The sequence below is a fragment of the Somniosus microcephalus genome, chromosome 11 (genome assembly GCF_052327205.1).
Source record: "Somniosus microcephalus isolate GS21.2 chromosome 11, FLI_Smic_1.0, whole genome shotgun sequence".
Classification (NCBI taxonomy): domain Eukaryota; kingdom Metazoa; phylum Chordata; class Chondrichthyes; order Squaliformes; family Somniosidae; genus Somniosus; species Somniosus microcephalus.
In genome coordinates, this window is record NC_140997.1 from 37,996,570 (window position 1) to 38,015,481 (window position 18,912).

An 18,912-nucleotide genomic window follows, 5' to 3' on the forward strand; every position below is an offset into this window, starting at 1 on the left:
ACTGGATAATTGTTTCTTTCACATTTGCCCTTGTGAGCTACCCTAATCATTCCAAAGAATCATAGAATCATATAGCACAGGAAGAGACCAGTCAACCTGTCGTTTCTCTGCCGGCTCTTTGAAAGAGCTATCCAATTAGTCCACTCCCCTGCTCTTTCCCCATAGCCCTGTAAATTTCTCATTTTCATGTACCTTTCAAAAGTTCAAAGGTGAACTGAAACACTTAGTGAGAAATGAATTGTTAAGCAGCTTTATTTTTACAGGCAGTAAGTGAAGGTTGAGTAAAGATGTAATCAAATCTCACCTTGACTCAACTAACCAGAGAATCCTATTTGGGAGCAAGAACAATTAAAATATGCCACATTATCACCATTAATTTTTTCCGGGTCAGCTTTCTGTTCCCGACTGGCTCTCGTGTCTAGATGAGTGAGGATTCCCTCACTAGGCCAGACTGCCTCTCTAAATCTAACTAGCTGACTAACTGCCTGTGGGTCTGTCCTCTTTCTCTGCCTTCCAAAGGCAGTGGAAGGACTGTCTCTCTGCCTTGTTCTCTGATCACAGGTTCGCTGGTAGAGCAGTCTCTTGGCGTGCAGGTGTAAGGAAAACATCTGCTATTCTCAACATGTCATGGGGCCACGCTGGCTTGATGGGCCTGAGATGGGATAATTGACCCTCGTTGCATCAGTTTGAAATAGACTGCGAGCAGCAACATCCCACAAACTGGCACCTGGCTTTAATACACATCTTGTAGCTTTTTTAAAAAATACTGTGCAAATTAGCTGTTTCAAAACACCACACTTAAAACCCTTCACTCCAACTCACTAAGCCACTTCGAATGGTGCACACAAATTTGTCCAAGACCGGAAGGTTTTGAAAAGAAAGAAATTTATGGTTCACATTAAATAAACTGAAACTTCACATCAACATTGAATAAAACACCCAAGTGGCTACCCTTGTGAATCTACTTGTGTGGCATCTTTCTCTTACGCATACTTCTACAAGGTGCTACCCCTGTGGCTTCAGCAGAGGTAAAGGAAATCTCCTCACTTCCCTGCTCTGACTGCTTAGACACTTTTGGCGGACGTCCTCTGGGTTTTGGAACCTGTGATGGCCCCGCCAAAGTCTACTCCTCCTGCGACTGTGCAGGGGCAGACTTGGCCATTGCTATCCAGGGAGGCATCAGGGGCTCTGACTGAGGGGGTGGCAATGGGGGAGAAGTGTGAGTGTTTTGAGAGAAGCCCCCACTTCCATAACCCCTCTCACCATGATCCCTCTCATGGGCTACCCTCACTTCCCTGCCAACAAGGAGCTGGAGACCACCTTGCTGCACATCAGTGGGGCCATGAGAACCCACGTCTACACTGACATCCCTCCTAGAGAGGACATCTATGAGCCTCTGCCATCTATCCTCCATAGATAGCCATCTATTCTGCATAGAGACCATGGGGGTAATTTTCATTCAGAAGTCGGGAAAGAGGCAGGACTACAACTTTCGGGGTTGTAGTCCCGCCTCCATCGAGATGCGGCCAATCCACGTTATTTTAACTTGATGGGCGGGCTCAGCAGGCCAATTAAGGGCCACCCGGCAACAGGTGATGTCACAGACAGAAATTTCATCTGTCAAGACGTTTTGACAGATGAAATATCAGTGTTTCACAGCTGTTTGAAGCTGTCAAACACTGACAGTCTTACTTCTAACCTGAGTCCTTCTACACAGACTCAGTTAGAAATCTCACCGGCATAGAAAGCTGTAGGCTGTCACTTTTGACAGTTCGCAGCCATTCTGCTTTCTGTGCCGGTTAGATGATGGACTCCCGAAACCTAGAGGAAGGAAGGCTGAAAAGGTAAGTACAGGTAATTTAAACTTCTTTACACACTTTAGACACACCAAACACACTTACCTTTGCACTCATGCACCCATCACTCACCTGAACACCGACATCTCGACCCCTCCACGTCCTTCAACCCAACGGCCCAACTCCTCTAACTTGGCGTGGTTTGGAGCCGTCGGGAATCCCACACTTCAAGCTTTAAAATAGGGATTAGGCTAAAAACTGCCCGTTAACAGGCAGTTAATTGGCACTAATCCCTTCCCGCCTCGGGTAGGCGGGTCCCAGTGCGGGGCGGGTACCCGCCTCCTTTGAAACTTACATGGAGGCGGGTTGGGGGCGGGATGGTGTCGGGACCCCCGAATTCGGGACTTTAACCCCCTGCACGCCTCCAATCCTGACTCCACGGGTCATGAAAATCGACCCCCATGTGCTCCTCTGAGTGGCGCATTAGCTGCTCCATGCAGGTGGCCATCCTAACCATTGAAGAGCCTACAGTCGCCATCGCCTGTGACACAGTGGTGCTCATGTTGGAGATGGACTCTTCCATTCTCTGAACACTGACAGTCATCGTGCTCGCAAAACCTGTCAGAGTCTCCTGCACTTGTTCCTGCAGCTCCAGGATCACCCTCTTTCTGGATGGTCTCCGAGGCTCAACATCTGCATGCAGCTGAGCAGAGCTGGGAGTGTCCTGCGCCCTCTGGCGAGGAGTCTCCACTGCTGTCCCTGTCTCCACCATCTGCTCTTGCTCGGTTGTAATTTGTGACATACCAGGTGACTACACTACTCTATCTCGCGAGGGACCCACCAAGGTGTGCATTTCTGCAATGGTGCTGGGTGCGCTTCTGTCTGGTGATGGTGCGCCCTCAGATACTGGAGGATCCTCTGAGGAGTTGTCTTCCTCTTGCTCCTGGACAGTGGTAGGGGCTCTTGATGGACCTGTGGGAGAGTAAAGAGATGAGTTAGATATGTCATATGTAGATTGGGTACAGAAACCATTATGCACATAATGGCCATTCAATGGCTGCTGACATCAACCCCCATATGAGTGACTGATGTATGCCATGTAGATGTTTGATATGTAATTCTGTCACCAGGTTGCTGTGATGTCCCCCTCTCTTCACCTCCCACCTGCAACTGCTCGGCGACTCCCGCCAACTCTAAGGCAGCCTCTTTTGCTGTGGTCAGTGTGACCATTGATGCCGTTCCACCACCAGTTCTCTCCCTCTCCATCTTATGGTGAGCTCACTTTTCCTGCAAGGAGGGAAAGAAGAGACGTTTGAGTGAGAGTGATGGAATGAGAGTAAGGAATGGATGGGTTACATCAGTAGAGAGTGACTATGATGGAGTGGGGTGGCAATTCCAAGTGGCCTCCTTGTGTGTTGTTAGTTGGTATGATTGCACTAGGATGAGGGTGAGTGTGAGGGGTGGCTAGTAAGATGGGGATGTGATAAAGTAGATAGGGAGAGAGGGATGGGTGGAGGTGCAAGGTATGTTGGTGTGAGTAAGGATGTGCAGGAGTAGGGTTGGGAAGGCAGAGTGATGAGGATGTGATGAGAGACACAGCAGGATGAAGGTGAGTGTGGCTTTGGACTCACCTTTCCTGATCTAACAAGATCATTGAAGCATTTGTGGCACTGCATCCAGGTCCTCCTGATGACATCCCTGCTATTCACCTCCTCTGCTATTTGGAGCCAGGCTCCTTTGTTCTGCTGGGAAAGTCTCTTCCTCCCATCAGTGGGGAAGAGGACCTCCCTGCGTGCTCTGACTCCCTCCACAAGCATATGGAGGGAGTCATCAGAGAACCTGGGTGCAGCCCTCTGCCTCTGTGCAGTCATCTCTGGTGGTGTGTGCAGCAGTGGAACAGTGAAGTGTACTGACTGCACACTCCTAGATGAACCTTCAAATGCAATGTGGCCATGGCTCCTTTAAATATCCCGGCTGAAAACGCATCATCGATGATGTCACCAGATCTGCACCTTTTAATTGGGCCGAGTAACGTGCAGGGTGGGTTTAATAGGCCCCATTAATGTAAAGTCGTTCTGTGGAGCGGGATGGAGTCAGCAACAGGCTTGCGACCCGCCATGGCGGCCGCCCGCACCAGACCCACCCAGGTAAAGAAAATCCTCCTTGGTGATTCCCCTTGGTGACCACATTCTAAAACCTAACTTTGTGCTTCTTCTAGTTACTACTCAGTGGCAGGCGTCAGGGGTTGCTGTGTGCAGTGGGGAAAGAGTTAAACTGACATCGCTGGCAGTTTCACTGAATAGTGTAAGGAAGACAGGGACTACCATGAAAAACCACATCCATAAAGATGTGGTCAAAGATAGCTGACCTTTGGAAAGATATAAAACAATTAAATGGAGACAGGATGTCCAGCATTTCAACTGCCCATAAGAACTTTATTACCTAGGTTACATTCCAAGGTATCTTTTAATTAGCATTCAGCAGTTTGAGTGATTGATTGAAGGGGCAGCTTATACATGTTTATATTAAGATTCGTAACCAATCCGTGAAGGTGCATGCAGGCCAAGATCCAATCAGGTGGCAGGAATGAATTTAACATGAGGTGGCCATGCTTATTGTAATGTATAAAAATGTATACGGGGGAGAAATTCGGTTGTTAGCACCACCGATTAATGCCTAAAGAGGCCGAGAAGTGGGGCGCTAGCCAATTTCCAGGCGGGCGCAGGGCGCCTAGCGCCTCGCCCCATATTGAGCATGCATTTAGCGCCGGCGTTAAATCTTAGCTCCCACTCATGGGCGCAGGCTGATTATGACGTCATTTGAGTGTGCAGTGCCTTTTGGGCGCCCCGGACCGGAAATTCAGTGGCGCCCCCCTCCGTAGCGCCTGGCGCTAATAGTGACAGCTTACCTGGACCTTACCAAGTCGCTCTCGGGCTGGAGGAGCGTTATTTAAAGGGGACTGGTGTATTTAAAAGTGGCAGCCATTTTTGGAGCACAACTTCCTCGAGAGCTCCAAAGAGTTGCTGAGCTGCACACTGAGAGCCATTTGACCACTGAGCCAGCGCAGGCAGCCGATCTTCAGCCTTCTGACCATCACCTTGCTGTTGGTGAGCCTTGACAACGGGGAACCTTCCTGTGGGCACTTATTATGGGGGCTGCATTGGAGGGGAACATCCTGCTGCTGAATCATCTGGAAAGGGCACTGAGACCCTGGGAGAGGGGGGCAGGCATGGCCAGATGGAGGAGGGCCAGCAGATGTCGCCACAGCAGACCTTACACTGGCAGGGTTTTCCGACAGCAGTTTTCCTACATGAACATGTCGGAGGAGCAGTGTGTCAGAAGGCTGTGATTTAGAAAGGAGGTGGTGACTGAGCTGTGCCAGCTGCTTCAGCCAGATCTGCAGCCTCAGATAAGGTGCAGGACATCTCTGTCGGTGGCTGAGAAGATGCCTGCTGGCCTGAACTTCTACGCGAGCGGCTCTGCTCAGGCTGCGCGTCAGAGGCTGATCAGAAGTAGCTTCTAGGCCCCTCTCACGGAATGCTTGCTGCCATTCCAAGAACAGGAATGGAACCGGTCTGATACCCCCAAGCCTGTGAAGGGCAAGATGCATGTAAATAGCAGGCATGGCCATTGTAAATGAAGAAAGTGTTTCATTACACAAAATGTGGTTCCTTCAAACATGAGAAAGCTATGGCAACAGAAAGCAAAACTAATACACTGACACATAACTGCCTCTCACACCCGGGAGACTGTCCAAAACATAAATCACATTCCAACCATCTTCCTTGGCCTTGATTCCACTGCGCCAACCAAAGCATCCAATGCCCCATCAGTGAGGCGTTCCGCCCTCTGCCTCACCCTTTCCATGTCTTGCTAGGCCGGTGCGCCACAGGTAGGCTCCCACCGCTTTGAAGGCCTACAAGGCAGTGAGTGTGTCTGGTGATGCCAATTGACCTGCCCCTTTAAGAGCTGGCTGGCGCCAGTGTGTCTCAGGGAAAGTGATTATTAACAACACCCTCGCTGCGCCCCGCCGCCGCAAAATTGGGTTGCCCTGCCGGGTTAGCACCTTAAGAGTAGCGTGCAGCACCTGATTTAGCGTCGCAATCACCTTTAGGGGCGCTGCAACCCAATATCGCGCTAGGTGGCGCTAAACTGCGCCTGGCGCTAAACTTTGCGCATCACCAGGACTAGCGCCCCAAACGCGGCTATACCGAATTTCTAGGCCGTAGTGTTTTCTGTAACAATTTGGAAAGGTCTGGCTAAGACAGAGCAGACTGTTTCCCCACCAGTGCAATAAAGACAACTTGACTATCGATCTAAAACCTTGTGTCGAGTGTTGGATTAAAATACTCCACAACACTGCGCATCAATCGGAGCATCTAGCATGGGTGTGCCCCTCCTTTCTCAGCAATTGAGATGGAACTGCTGCAGGTTACATGGATTTTCCAGTTGCATGAGCAACATAGCCAGGTGTGCTTTGTATCACCTGTGCAGGTATTGGAGAGCTATGGAAGGGTCCCAATATACTGAGGTCCTGAGGAGCATCACCATCATCCATGCAATGTTCCCATTGAGCTGCGTGGCACGCGGTCATCTGCAAAGTCCCGCGCAGGCCGCTCACCGCCTTTCACATTGTAGATACCATGCGTGCGCAAAAATGTGAATGGGCTGCATAGTGGGGGAGGCCGGCAACGCAGGAGGCAGTGCAGCTTATGGGGGACATTGCATCCATGCCCATTCTAGTCCTGCTACTGCTACTGAGCGGTATTGCTTCATCAGGACCACTCATCTGCATGACAGAAGACCTAATGGTCTAAAAGAGGTTGGTGAAGCCCTCTCTCAGGGTTATAATGATCAGTCATTTTATTAAGGCTGGAGTTGATAGCCCATTCCAATCTGGTGCCCCACGCTTTTATAGCTGCTGCATGAACATCCATTGGAAATGCCCCAACTAGCTCTCCAGACAACAAAGATTTTCTACTCCTATGCCACAATTAGCTCCTCTTGATCTCTTATGCTGCATGTCTCACCTAGTGTACTCCCCACTGACACATTATCTAGGAGGATTTAGAAAAGACGTATCTGAGCTGGTGTTCAGGAGGGAGGGCGAGAGATGGCATGTGCTGTGAATTGCCAGCATGACTGAATATACTGAGCCTGGCTGGCACATCTCGAGAAAGAGGAACAAGAGGTTACAATGGCGTCCTATGAACAGCCTTTCAGTAGAAGCAGTAACATGGTAACAGGCCTCAATATATACTTTGCTTATAGTTAGTGAAGGAGAAAATAGGGTGAGAAGGAAGCTTTCTTATAGTTATGTAGCAAAAAACATAGCAATTTGGTAAGCAGATTTGTTTGGAACATAGGGCAGCCTGAGGAGCTCAGAGATGGGTGCCACCACTGGTAGAAGGGTGTAATTATCGTATGACAAGTTTACATAGGCAGTTTCTATTATGTATATGAAAACAGAAGAATCAAGAAGAATCTTGATGGTGAGTTGGGCCACTGTACTTCAATCCATCCACTTTCCAAAACTTTATCACCATGTCTGTTGCTTTTAGCTGCTCCAGGACTTTAACATAGAAACATAGAAACATAGAAGATAGGAATAGGAGTAGGCCATTCGGCCCCTCGAACCTGCTCTGCCATTCAATGCGATCATGGCTGATCATCCAAATTCAGTATCCTGTCCCTGCTTTCTCCCCATATCCCTTGATCCCCTTAGCATTAAGAAATATATCTAACTCCTTCTAGAATATATTTAATGAATTGGCCTCAACTGTCTTCTGTGGTAGAGAATTCCACAGGTTCACCACTCTCTGGGTGAAAAAAATCCTCCTCATCTCTGTCCTAAATGGCTTACCCCTTATCTTTAGACTGTGACCCCTGGTTCTGGACTCCCCCGCCATCAGGAACATCCTTCCTGCATCTAGTCTGTATAAGTTTCAATGAGATCCCCTCTCATTCTTCTAAACTCTAGCGAATATAAGCCTAATCGACCCAATCTCTCTTCATACATCATTCCTGCCATCCCAGGTATCAGTCTGGTGAATCTTCGCTGCACTCCCTCCATGGCAAGAACATCCTTCCTTTAAGTCCTACAACAGTACATGATTTTCTCCTCCCCAATGGCCAACCTCCCAATCAGAGGTGGTTCTCATACCTGGAGCTTAGTTGTCATATTATAATTCGGCAGATCCTTGGAAGTTGACATGGGGTCGGCAGATGGCTACAATTCACCACTGTCTGACCTCTGGTTGGCATATGCCTGATTGTAAAATCTATGCTAATATCTTCAGAAGAGGTGGAAAGAAGGAAGAAACAGTCCAAAAAGGAAGGGGGAAATGACTGCACAATTAAAAAAACATATAAAGACAATAGTGTAGCAGTTCGTGTAGATCGCCACTAAATAAGAGAGTTTGACTTCGACGAACTATTAACCAGTTGTTTATTTACAGGAACAGGCTAATTACAGCAGGTAAGATAGCAGGTAAGATAGCTGACGATAGGAGCACCGTGGTGTAGGTCTTGTCCCAGCGGGGACTCCACGAGGACTGAGTTCGCAGTCCTGTGGGGAGCGTGATGACGTCATCGTGTTTGTGTTGTGACGTCATCACGTTGCTCGCGTTTCCCGCGCTTAGGGTGTCACGTGATGCGCGTCGTTGCGTCGCTGGCCATTGAGGCCGAAGTCGGGAGGCCGGGCTGTGCCGGTGCTTGCCGCGGGAGCGGTAGATCGCGTCGCTCCCGTCGGCTGGCCGTTGAGGCCAAAGACGCTAGGCCGGGCTGTGCCGGCGCACGCACATCACGTCGTACGTGACGTGACGTGACGTCAGCGCGCGTCTTAAAGGGGCAATGGCCCCAACAGGTAAGTTAAAAGGGCAACGGCCCCAAAAGGTAAGTTAAACATACAGTAAGGTAAGTTAAAGGGAATTATGTGTCTCAATGTAAGGGACAACCAGTGGTACTGCCACATAGGCCCCCCCAGAATTCGCTTTAACGAAAGTCCAAGGATGAGATGGTCTGACGAGCTGGTGGTCACGGTGGTCGTGCTGTCTCGACTTGGTAGGCAAGGTATGAAGATGCTGCTCGTGAACGGATCCTTACGCGCGTCGTGGCGAATAAAACGTATCCGTCAGGCGAAGGACCGTGGAGACGTGCGAAACAGCAGGCCTTGTCAGAGTGACGGGCAGGTTGGGCGGACGTGGGCGATGTCTCCGTTGATGTTGAAACAAGTCCTTGTTCCGACGAAATCTGCAGGAACGCCGACGGGCGATCCAGGAGGACTTGACTGGTGAGGTCGGTGAACTCGCCGACAGGTGAGCGAAACCTTCGGGAGGCTGGAACGCACGGAACGGTGCGTGCCATAGTGCTACGACGATAACACAACGGAGGGTGAAGAGTTGCTGCGTTGATCAGTGATCGGTGAGGCCAGCAACTTTCACGTGGCTGATCGCGGCTGCAGGATGCCCGTTGGACCCGTCCTCAATGTGTGCAGCTTCAGTAGACGTTTGCGTTTGGTAAAGGGAAAACTGGATAAAGGGCAGCAACGGTCCAGGTTGTTGTTGCTTTCGGGCGGAGTAAACTCTGCCTGGAGGGCGTCAACACTTGTAACAGTTGTAGATTTAGGAGAAAACAGCCGGGAGGGCGGCACGCTTTTGTTCACGCCGAATCGTGTAGTAGGTAACACAACCAGCAGGCTGAAGGGCTGGTGCGTCGTCGGCAGAGAAGGAGTCGTCGGTGTTCACGAGGGATGGGTTCTCGTGGTTCGCGAGGGATGGGTCCTCGTGCGCGAGGATTGCATCCTCATGTTTTGCGGGGGTGAGTCCTCGTGGTATCCCCACGGGGCGCGCTCCGATCTTGTGGGCCCGAACATGCTGTACCCTGCGCTTGGAGAGATGTATACTTGCTGTTGCTTTGGGCATAGAGGCGGACGATCCGTGTGGCAGTAGAAGAATCGAATACGGAGACCGTGAGCACGTGCGTGGTCTGTGCCGCATCGATGTTCTCGGCGAACAGGGCTTCTTCCTTCATAAAGCATGAGGGAGACCGTGGCTCCCTGGATTGCGGTAGCGACAGCGGAACAGCTGATGCTTCCATAGCGTGCTTCATTTGTGAAAGACGTTCACAAACCCACCAATTGTAGCGCTGGTGGACGACGGTTGCCGTTGGTCGTGCTCTACCTCTGTGTGATCGTTCGTGAAAAACGGGCTCACCTCCAAGCTGCGCTTCCTTTGCGAAGACGTTCGCAAAGACGGGGTCGCTTTTGGTGGAATCAGTGTTAGGTGGTTGCTGTTCCGTGGTTGTTCATCGGTTGTGCGTTGGTCGTCTTGTGGGAAGACGAGGGTCAGGCTGCGCGTTGCTACTGTGAAAATCGTTCACGGATACGGGTTCACCAATTGTAGCGTTGGAATTGAGGAGCTCCCGTACTCACGTCGTTGGGTCACCAATGTAGCGGTTCGTGTAGATCGCCACTAAATAATTGAGTTTGACTTCGACGAACTATTAACCAGTTGTTTATTTACAGGAACAGGCTAATTACAGCAGGTAAGATAGCAGGTAAGATGGCTGACTGTAGGAGCACCGTGGTGTAGGTCTTGTCCCAGCGGGGACTCCACGAGGACTGAGTTCGCAGTCCTGTGGGGAGCGTGATGACGTCATCGCGTTTGTGTTGTGGCGTCATCACGTTGCTCGCGTTTCCCGCGCTTAGGGCATCACGTGATGCGCGTCGTTGCATCGCTGGCCGTTGAGGCCGAAGACGCTAGGCCGGGCTGTGCCGGTGCTTGCCGCGGGAGCGGAAGATCGCGTCGCTCCCGTCGGCTGGCCGTTGAGGCCGAAGACGCTAGGCCGGGCTGTGCCGGCGCACGCACATCACGTCGTACGTGACGTCAGCGCGCTAGGGCGCGTCTTAAAGGGGCAATGGCCCCAACAGGTAAGTTAAAAGGGCAACGGCCCCAAAAGGTAAGTTAAACATACAGTAAGGTAAGTTAAAGGGAATTATGTGTCTCAATGTAAGGGACAACCAGTGGTACCGCCGCAATAGATTATTTTTGAGTTTTACACAACAAGGAATTATTTTCCACTATAAATGTAAAAATAGTTAGGTCTTGAGATAATAGAAACAAACATGCTCATGAACACTTGGACAGGTAATGGGAATATTTGGACAATGAGTTGCCTTTTATTAAAAGGCAACGCGCTGGAATAGTTGATTATATCTACATCATTAAAATACTGGAAATGCTGACAAGACATTTCATCAGATGAAAGGCAGAAGGCTTTAGTTAAGCCAGTTTACCCACAGCAGCTTGAGATAACTATGATAACTTTCAAACACATTAATAAGCATTAATTGGTCAGAGTTGGAAAGTGAAGTAATGTTCACATTTTAAAAGTTAGTGGAAATTAGCTGCAATGTATAATATTTATAGCTGCAATATACATGAAGATATTTGTCAGCCTTGATGGTGTACCAAAGCAGTATCAGCCAGATCCATTTCAAAGAACATTTCATTATAAATCTTCATTCGAGCAGCCTTTCTGATATTTTTATGTTCTATAGCTTTTGACAACATTGGACTGATCCCTGGAAGTTGACAAGATACCACACGGGAGGTTACTACAAAGATTAAGGAGCATGGAATTAGAGGGAGGATAGCAAACCCTGCATTAAAATTAGTCAGAAGGGAGAAAACAGAGAGTAGGAGTTAAGGGCATATTTTCAGAGTGGTTGGAAATGGGCAGTGGTGTCCCTCAGGGTTATGTTCTAGGGCCACTTCTGTTCCTGTGTATATCAAACCCACTGAGCCACAGCGCACATCAGGATTTCCTTTGGCCGATTCATTCTGAATCTCTCCGTTCAGTGTTCCCAGGGTCACTGATTCACATTGTTTCACAACAGAATGCGCAATTCTGCATTTAATTTCTTGCACAAGTATCAGTTCCTTTGCTCTGACCATTAATTTCTCCAGGGAGAGAACGTGAAGGTCACTTGACACTATAAAAAAAATCGAATCAGACAGCACAAAGAGGAAATGCATGCATCATGTGCAGGCTCTGAAATGACTGGCTGGGTTCCCCTCAACCTCTGTTCCCAATCTACTCCTGGTTACAGACTTCCCACTATTCACACTGATATAGATTCTGTAGCTTACACCCATCTGAACAGAAAGCACGGTCGAGAATCAAGAGCAACTTTAGCAGCTCTGAACTGTATGCAAAATGGAGGCTGTTGAAACAGACGAGGTTACGTGCATTACTGAGATGGTGCAGCAGGTCTAGCGATTTACAATTGAGTGCAGCTCCTTGTGGCTCAGTAAAGTGCTTTTGCTTATATCATCAATCGTTCCGTCTGACACTCCCACCCAACCTGGTTACCAAAAAACATAGGAACAGGAGGAGGCCATTCAGCCCCTCCACATCCTGTTTCACCATTCAATTAGATCGTGGTCAATGTTCCTGCTAATTTTTCAGTTACCGCACGTGCGTGGTTTTTGCCATTATAGCACGTTGAACGGCTAAGGCAGGATCTGCAGATCGCCGCGCAGCTAAACGGGAACACTGATCATGGCTGAACTGTAACTCAACATTGGATGATGTTAGTCATCAGATAAGCGCATTTAAAATTAAAAAGGGATATATTAAATAAATTAATCCACGCATTTTTAAAGAATCTAGGGAAGAGATAGCAGAGGCATTACTACGCATATTTAATAATTAATTAGAAAAAGCTGTAATGCCAGAGGACTGGAGGATCGCTCACGAGAAAAAGATTGGTGAAGTCAAGCGTAGGTCCCTTACAGTCAGAATCAGGGGAATTTATAATGGGAAACAAAGAAATGGCAGACCAACTAAATTCATACTTTGGTTCTGTCTTCACAAAGGAGGACACAAATAACTTCCCAGAGATGCCGGGGAACATAGGGCCTGATGAAAGGGTGGAACTGAAAGAAATCAGTATTTGTAGGGAAATGGTGTTAGGAAAATTGATGGGACTGAAGGCCGATAAATCCTCAGGGCCTGATAATCTACATCCCAGGGTACTTAAGGAAGTGGCCCTAGAAATAGTAGATGCATTGCGGGTCATCTTCCAGAACTCGATAGACTCTGGAACAGTACCCATGGATTGGAGGGTAGCTAATGTTACCCCACTATTCAAAAAAGGTGGTAGAGAAAAAGCGGGGAATTATAGACCGGTAAGCCTGACATCAGTAGTGCGGAAAATGCTAGAATCTATTATAAAAGATGTAATAGCAGAGCACTTGGTAAGCAGTGACAGGATCGGACAAAGTCAACATGGATTTACAAAAGGTAAATCATGCTTGACTAATCTACTAGAATTTTTTGAGGATGTAACTGGTAAAATAGATAAGGGAGATCCAGTGGATGTGGTGTATTTGGACTTTCAGAAGGCTTTCGATAAGGTCCCACATAAGAGATTAGCGTGCAAAATTAAGGCACATGGGATTGGGGGCAAGGTATTGACTTGGATAGAGAACTGGTTGGTGGACAGAAAGCAAAGAGTTGGAATAAACGGGTCATTTTCCGAGTGGCAGGCGGTGACTAGTGGGGTACCGCAAGGATCGGTCCTAGGACCTCAGCTGTTCACAATATATATTAATGATCTAGACGAGGGAATTGGATGTAATATCTCCAAATTTGCAGACGACACAAAGCTGAGTGGGAGGGTAAGCTGTGAGGAGGATGTCGTGAAACTCCAGTACGATTTGGACAGATTGGGTGATTGGGCAGAAACATGGCAAATGCACTATAATGTGGATAAATGTGAGGTTATCCACTTTGGTGGCAAAAACAGGAAGGCAGATTATTATTTGAATGGCAATAGATTGGGAGAAGGGGAAGTGCAAAGAGACCTGGGTGTTCTTGTGCGCCAGTCGCTGAAGGTAAGCATGCAGGTGCAGCAGGCGGTTAAGAAGGCAAATGGTATGTTGGCCTTCGTAGCAAGAGAGTTTGAGTACAGGGACAAGGATGTCTTGCTACAGTTGTACAGGGCCTTGGTGAGACCGCACCTTGAGTATTGTGTGCAGTTTTGGTCGGCTTACCTGAGGAAGGACGTTCTTGCCATGGAAGGAGTGCAGCGAAGATTCACCAGGCTGATACCTGGGATGGCAGGAATGACGTATGAGGAGAGATTGTGTCGATTGGGCTTATACTCACTGGAGTTTAGAAGATTGAGAGGGGATCTCATCGAAACCTATAAAATTCTGTCAGGCCTGGACAGACTAGATGCAGGAAGGATGTTTATGATGGCCGGGGAGTCCAGAACCAAGGGTCATAGTCTAAGGATAAGGGGTAAGCCATTTAGGACTGAAATGAGGAGGAATTTCTTCACCCAGAGAGTGGTGAACCTGTGGAATTCTCTGCCACAGAGGGCGGTGGAGGCCAGTTCATTAAATATATTCAAAAAAGAGTTGGATATATTTCTTAAGGCTAAAGGGATCAAGGGATATGGGGAGAAGGCAGGGACAGGGTACTGAATTTGGATGATCGGCCATGATCTCATTGAATGGCGGAGCCGGCTCGAAGGGCCGAATGGCCTACTCCTGCTCCTATCTTCTATGTTTCTATGTTTCTAATCATTTGGATATAGGTCTGGAGGGAGTGGTGTTGAAATTTGTAGATGATTCCAAAATATAGTTAATTCTTTAGCAGACAAAAGGAAGCTGCAAAGGGATATTGCTAAGTTAGGGAATGAGCTAAAAAGCAGCAGATGGAATTCAATGTCAGCAAGTGAGAGGTGATGCATTTTGGTAAAAGAAAGCAATAACAGTAATTGTGAATGAATGGATGTAGCCTGGGTGCTGTGGAAGAACAGAGGCACTTGGGGGTACAGGGTCACAGGACACCAAATGAAGTTCCTCAAGCTGATAAGGCTGTAAGATAGCTAATGGAATTCTAGATTTTATCACAAGATATATTATAGAATATAAAAGCCAAGAGGTAATGATGACCCTATATAAAACTTGAATAAGGCCTCAGTTGGAGCACTGTGAACAGTATTGAGTCTCACACATTAGGAAGCTGCCTGACCTGCTGAGTGTTGTCCAGCATTTTCTGTTTTTATTTAACATTAGATTATATTGGCAACTATAGACTCTGGACTAAATCAGCATCTCTCACTGGTGGTGTGATCTGAGGCACGTACAACCTAACTGTAAATCATTTGCAACACCCCAGGTAGTGCAAGTGCCTTCATCTTGCTCATGATTTGTAAATTTGACTTGAAAAGCTGATGGAAATTACCATTAAATTATTACATTTATAAGCTTATTAAAGTTTACCATGGAAATACACAGGATCATTTGCTTTTATTTCTTCGATAGCTTTTATTGCTATGACATCCAGTCTTCTTACGAGACGGTCCACCTTTACACGCTGTGAGGCAGCTTCAGGTCCTGAAAGTGGCCATCTCTTCAATGCACCTCCCAGCTGAGCTGTGTGAATAAAATAGTACCAATCATATTCAAATTCAACACCAGTACTGGTGAGAGTTTTGACGACTACAAAATTGGATGGCCAAAAACTTCAACAGAGTGTAATTTTAAACAAAAACATTTGATAGGTGGTGTCTGCTTGGAATCAGCTAGGTAGAAAAAAGCTTGATTCTTTGCAGATTTCAGTTTTAACATATCCCAAGGTTTTCTGCTTCAATAACAAAGAAATACGTTGCTGTAGATAACACTTCGACATTTCAGGGTCGATTTTAACTTTCACCGCCAGGTAGAAAATTGATAGTAGTGGATCGGCCAGCCTGTTATACACTCCACTCGATTTTCCTGTCCATTGAGGAAAAAGGAACTGGTTCTCGAAAGTTCTTTAGGGAAGAAAACCTGCTGTCCTGGCCGAAATGTCACTCCAACCTCATATTAAGATGGTTGACTCTTAACTGCCCTCTGAAGTGGCCGAGCATGCCAGTCAATTATAGCAAACCACTCATGAACTGCAATGGTTCAAGGAGAAAGCCCACCGCCACCTTCTCAAGGCAACTAGGGATGGGCAATAAATGCTAGTTTTGCCAGTGATGCCACACTGCTAGATTACATTTTTTTTTAAACTGATATTCCCACAGGTCTTGCGAATCTCCAAACAGGAAGTACATATTTTAAACAGATTTTAAAGGATGGTGGGATTGGTCAGAATCCAATCCCAGCAAATAATTAAATAAGTTCTTACCTTTAGGGAAGGGACACCACAAATACACAAATGATGCAAAGTTTGTCTCAATTATTATATTGGGCATTAACATAGCACAATAATATTCCTGTTATCTATATATCATTACCTATATATATCTTATACAGCAGAGTCAAGGGCCAGAATTTTCCCATTGCCGAATGTGCAGTTTTGGGGGTGGGTCGGCAGTTAAAAGTGCGGAAATTGACAGAGCATCAGGAACCCGCCGTCATCCCGCCAACTTCCGCGTTTAACTTGGGTGCGTTTCAAGGCGCGCCACGGACCCGCTCGGGAGAGGCGGGCGGCCTCATTGAGGTACTTAACTGCTCGTTGAGAGACCCTTAACTGCCTTTTTAACATCAAGTTTTGGCTTAAACTTGTTGCGCACACGATTCACACACCTCAGGATCCTCGCCTGTGAAGGGGAGGCAGAAGCTCAGTGGCCATTGTGCGAGTCCATTAAGTGACAGCTGGGAAAATGCATAAATACTAAATTCGATAGCCCCTGAAAACAGACGCAGGGAACGGGATGCGTGATTAACCCGCGCCAGTTGCTTCCGATGCAGGCAGCACGCCAACATGACTTCTGTGTGTACCCAGCACTAACCTCGCTGTTGAGTGGCTGCATGCCTCAGCAAGGGGGGCCAAGATTGTGCAAGGCTAACACCAATTAAAGCAAGCCTGCACTACTTAAAGCCAGCTTGCACCTCTTAAAGGGGAGGTGCATTGTGGCTGGAGCAGGTGCTGGAAGTGGCTGTGGAAGACATTCTGACCTGGAAGAAGAAGTACAACGGGGGTGAGAGTGGGCTCCAAGATTTTCAGATGCTGCACTGGGTGCCTTGCTGGAGGAGATGGAGAGGAGGAGAGAAGTGCTCTATCCACAGAGGGCCAGACAAACTTTGTGAAGGCAGTGGGACCAGACAGTCGTGGCGGTCAATGCCAGGAGTCAATCCCCAAGGAGCTGGATGCAGCGCCGCAAAAGGTTCAACGACCTCACATGAGTGGTCAAGGTCAGTGAATGCATCTTCAAATGCCATATTCCACCAACTGTACCATTAGCCTCATACACTGCTCAATGCACCACGCCCCCATCACTCACCTACCAACAATCTGTATCAATCACGATTCATACCTAATATACACCTCACCCTCACACACTTAACACTGCTGCAAGCGTCACACCCACATATCACAGCTTGCACACACTGCCAGCTATTCAACCATAACAGCCACATCACCCACACACATTGCACCACACTCACTGACACACTTCCCTCTCTCTTGCAGGACAAGGTGGCGCACAACCGGAGGCAGCAGGACCTAACCAGCGGGGTCAGACACAGCTACATGTCCTTACCCCCATGGAAAAGACAGTGCTGGAGATATTGCAGCAACCATTGCTGAGGCCGTAACCAGCGGCGCAGGTGAAACCATAGAAGATGACGGTATCCTCATACCTAATCCTCCTTCTAACATCTTACTTCCTTCTCATCCCACAATCTCTTCTGATTTACAAGCGGCAGATGGTGTAAGCATGCACCTCTTACTCCCCCCACCCCCACTCCCACCGTCTCTGCACCGCAACCCTACCCTTGTGCCTTTCTCTTTTCAGATTCCCAACAACTACAACCAGGCCAGGCAGTGAAAGAGGAAGAAGGCAGTGATGATGAAGAAACACCGTCACTTGATTTCACACTTGCAACCACCAGCTCAGATACTGACACTGCATATAATTTAGAGCATAGAGGCAGTATCTGCACACGGTGAGACCCTGGGCATGAGTGGCCTGCAGCCAGGGCAGGGGGCAAGGGTAGCAAAGGTGCCAGCTCGCCAGAGGACGAGGTCGCAAATTAGTTCTTCTGCACAGGACTCAGATGAGCACTTCGATGGGGCAGGCTATAGAAGAAGGCTAATACAAAAGCAAAATACTGTACTGCAGAGGCTGGAAATCTGAAATAAAAACAGAAAATGCTGGAAATATTCAGCAGGTCAGGTAGCATCTGCGGAGAGAGAAACAGAGTTAACATTTCAGGTCGATGACCCTTCGTCAGAACTGGAAAAAGTTAGAGATGTAACATTAATTCTGTTTCTCTCTCTGCAGATACTGCCTGACCTGCTGAGTATTTCCAGCATTTTCTGTTTTTATTATAGAAGAAGGCTGATTGATATGACCAATGAAATGCTTGGAGCATTGGCAGGCCTCCCAGAAAGCCTGCATGCTACATCAAGGAGCATGGAGGAGTCCGGCACCAACTTGGCATAGGGCTTTGCACAGAACTTGGAGCCCATCCTTTCCAGCGTGGAAGTGCAGCTCCAACAACACTCAAGAAGCTCGACACCATTCAGGACAAAGTTGCCTGCTTGATTGGCACCCCATCCACCACCTTAAACATTCACTCCCTCTACCACCGGCACAACGTGTCTGCAGTGTGTACCATCTACAAGGTGCACTGCAGCAACTCGCCAAGGCTTCTTCGGCAGCATCTCCCAAACCTGTGACCTCTAGCACTAGAAGGACAAGGGCAGCAGGCACATGGGAACACCGTCCCCTGCAAATTCCCCTTCAAGTTACACACCATCCTGACTTGGAAATATATTGCCGTTCCTTCATCGTCGCTGGGTCAAAATCTTGGAACTCCTTCCCTAGCAGCGCTGTGGGAGTACCTTCACCACACGGACTGCAGCGGTTCAAGAAGGCAGCTCACCACCACCTTCTCAAGGACAAATAGGGATGGGCAATAAATGCTGGTCTTGCCAGCAATGCCCATGTCCCAGGAACGAATAAAAAAAAGACTCTATTCGCACACTTGTGGATCGAACCATGATGCAGCGTCTGATGGCTGATGTCTCAACTTCCACTGCAGCACAAGCAACAGCCACCCAACATCTGGGTGATGCAGTGGAAGCTCAGACATCTTTCATGCAA

General features: G+C 48.1%; 1 protein-coding gene across 3 annotated transcripts in view; it reads right to left on the reverse strand.

Moving 5' to 3' along the window:
• The window catches only part of c11h16orf89 (chromosome 11 C16orf89 homolog), a 123,596-nt gene that overhangs the window by 93,216 nt on the left and 11,468 nt on the right, over positions 1–18,912 (reverse strand). For all 3 annotated transcript variants that reach the window (XM_086000487.1, XM_086000486.1, XM_086000488.1), the window contains exon 2: positions 15,095–15,247. In XM_086000487.1, coding sequence (XP_085856613.1) covers positions 15,095–15,247 — 153 coding nt within the window. The remainder of the gene's footprint in view (positions 1–15,094; positions 15,248–18,912) is intronic.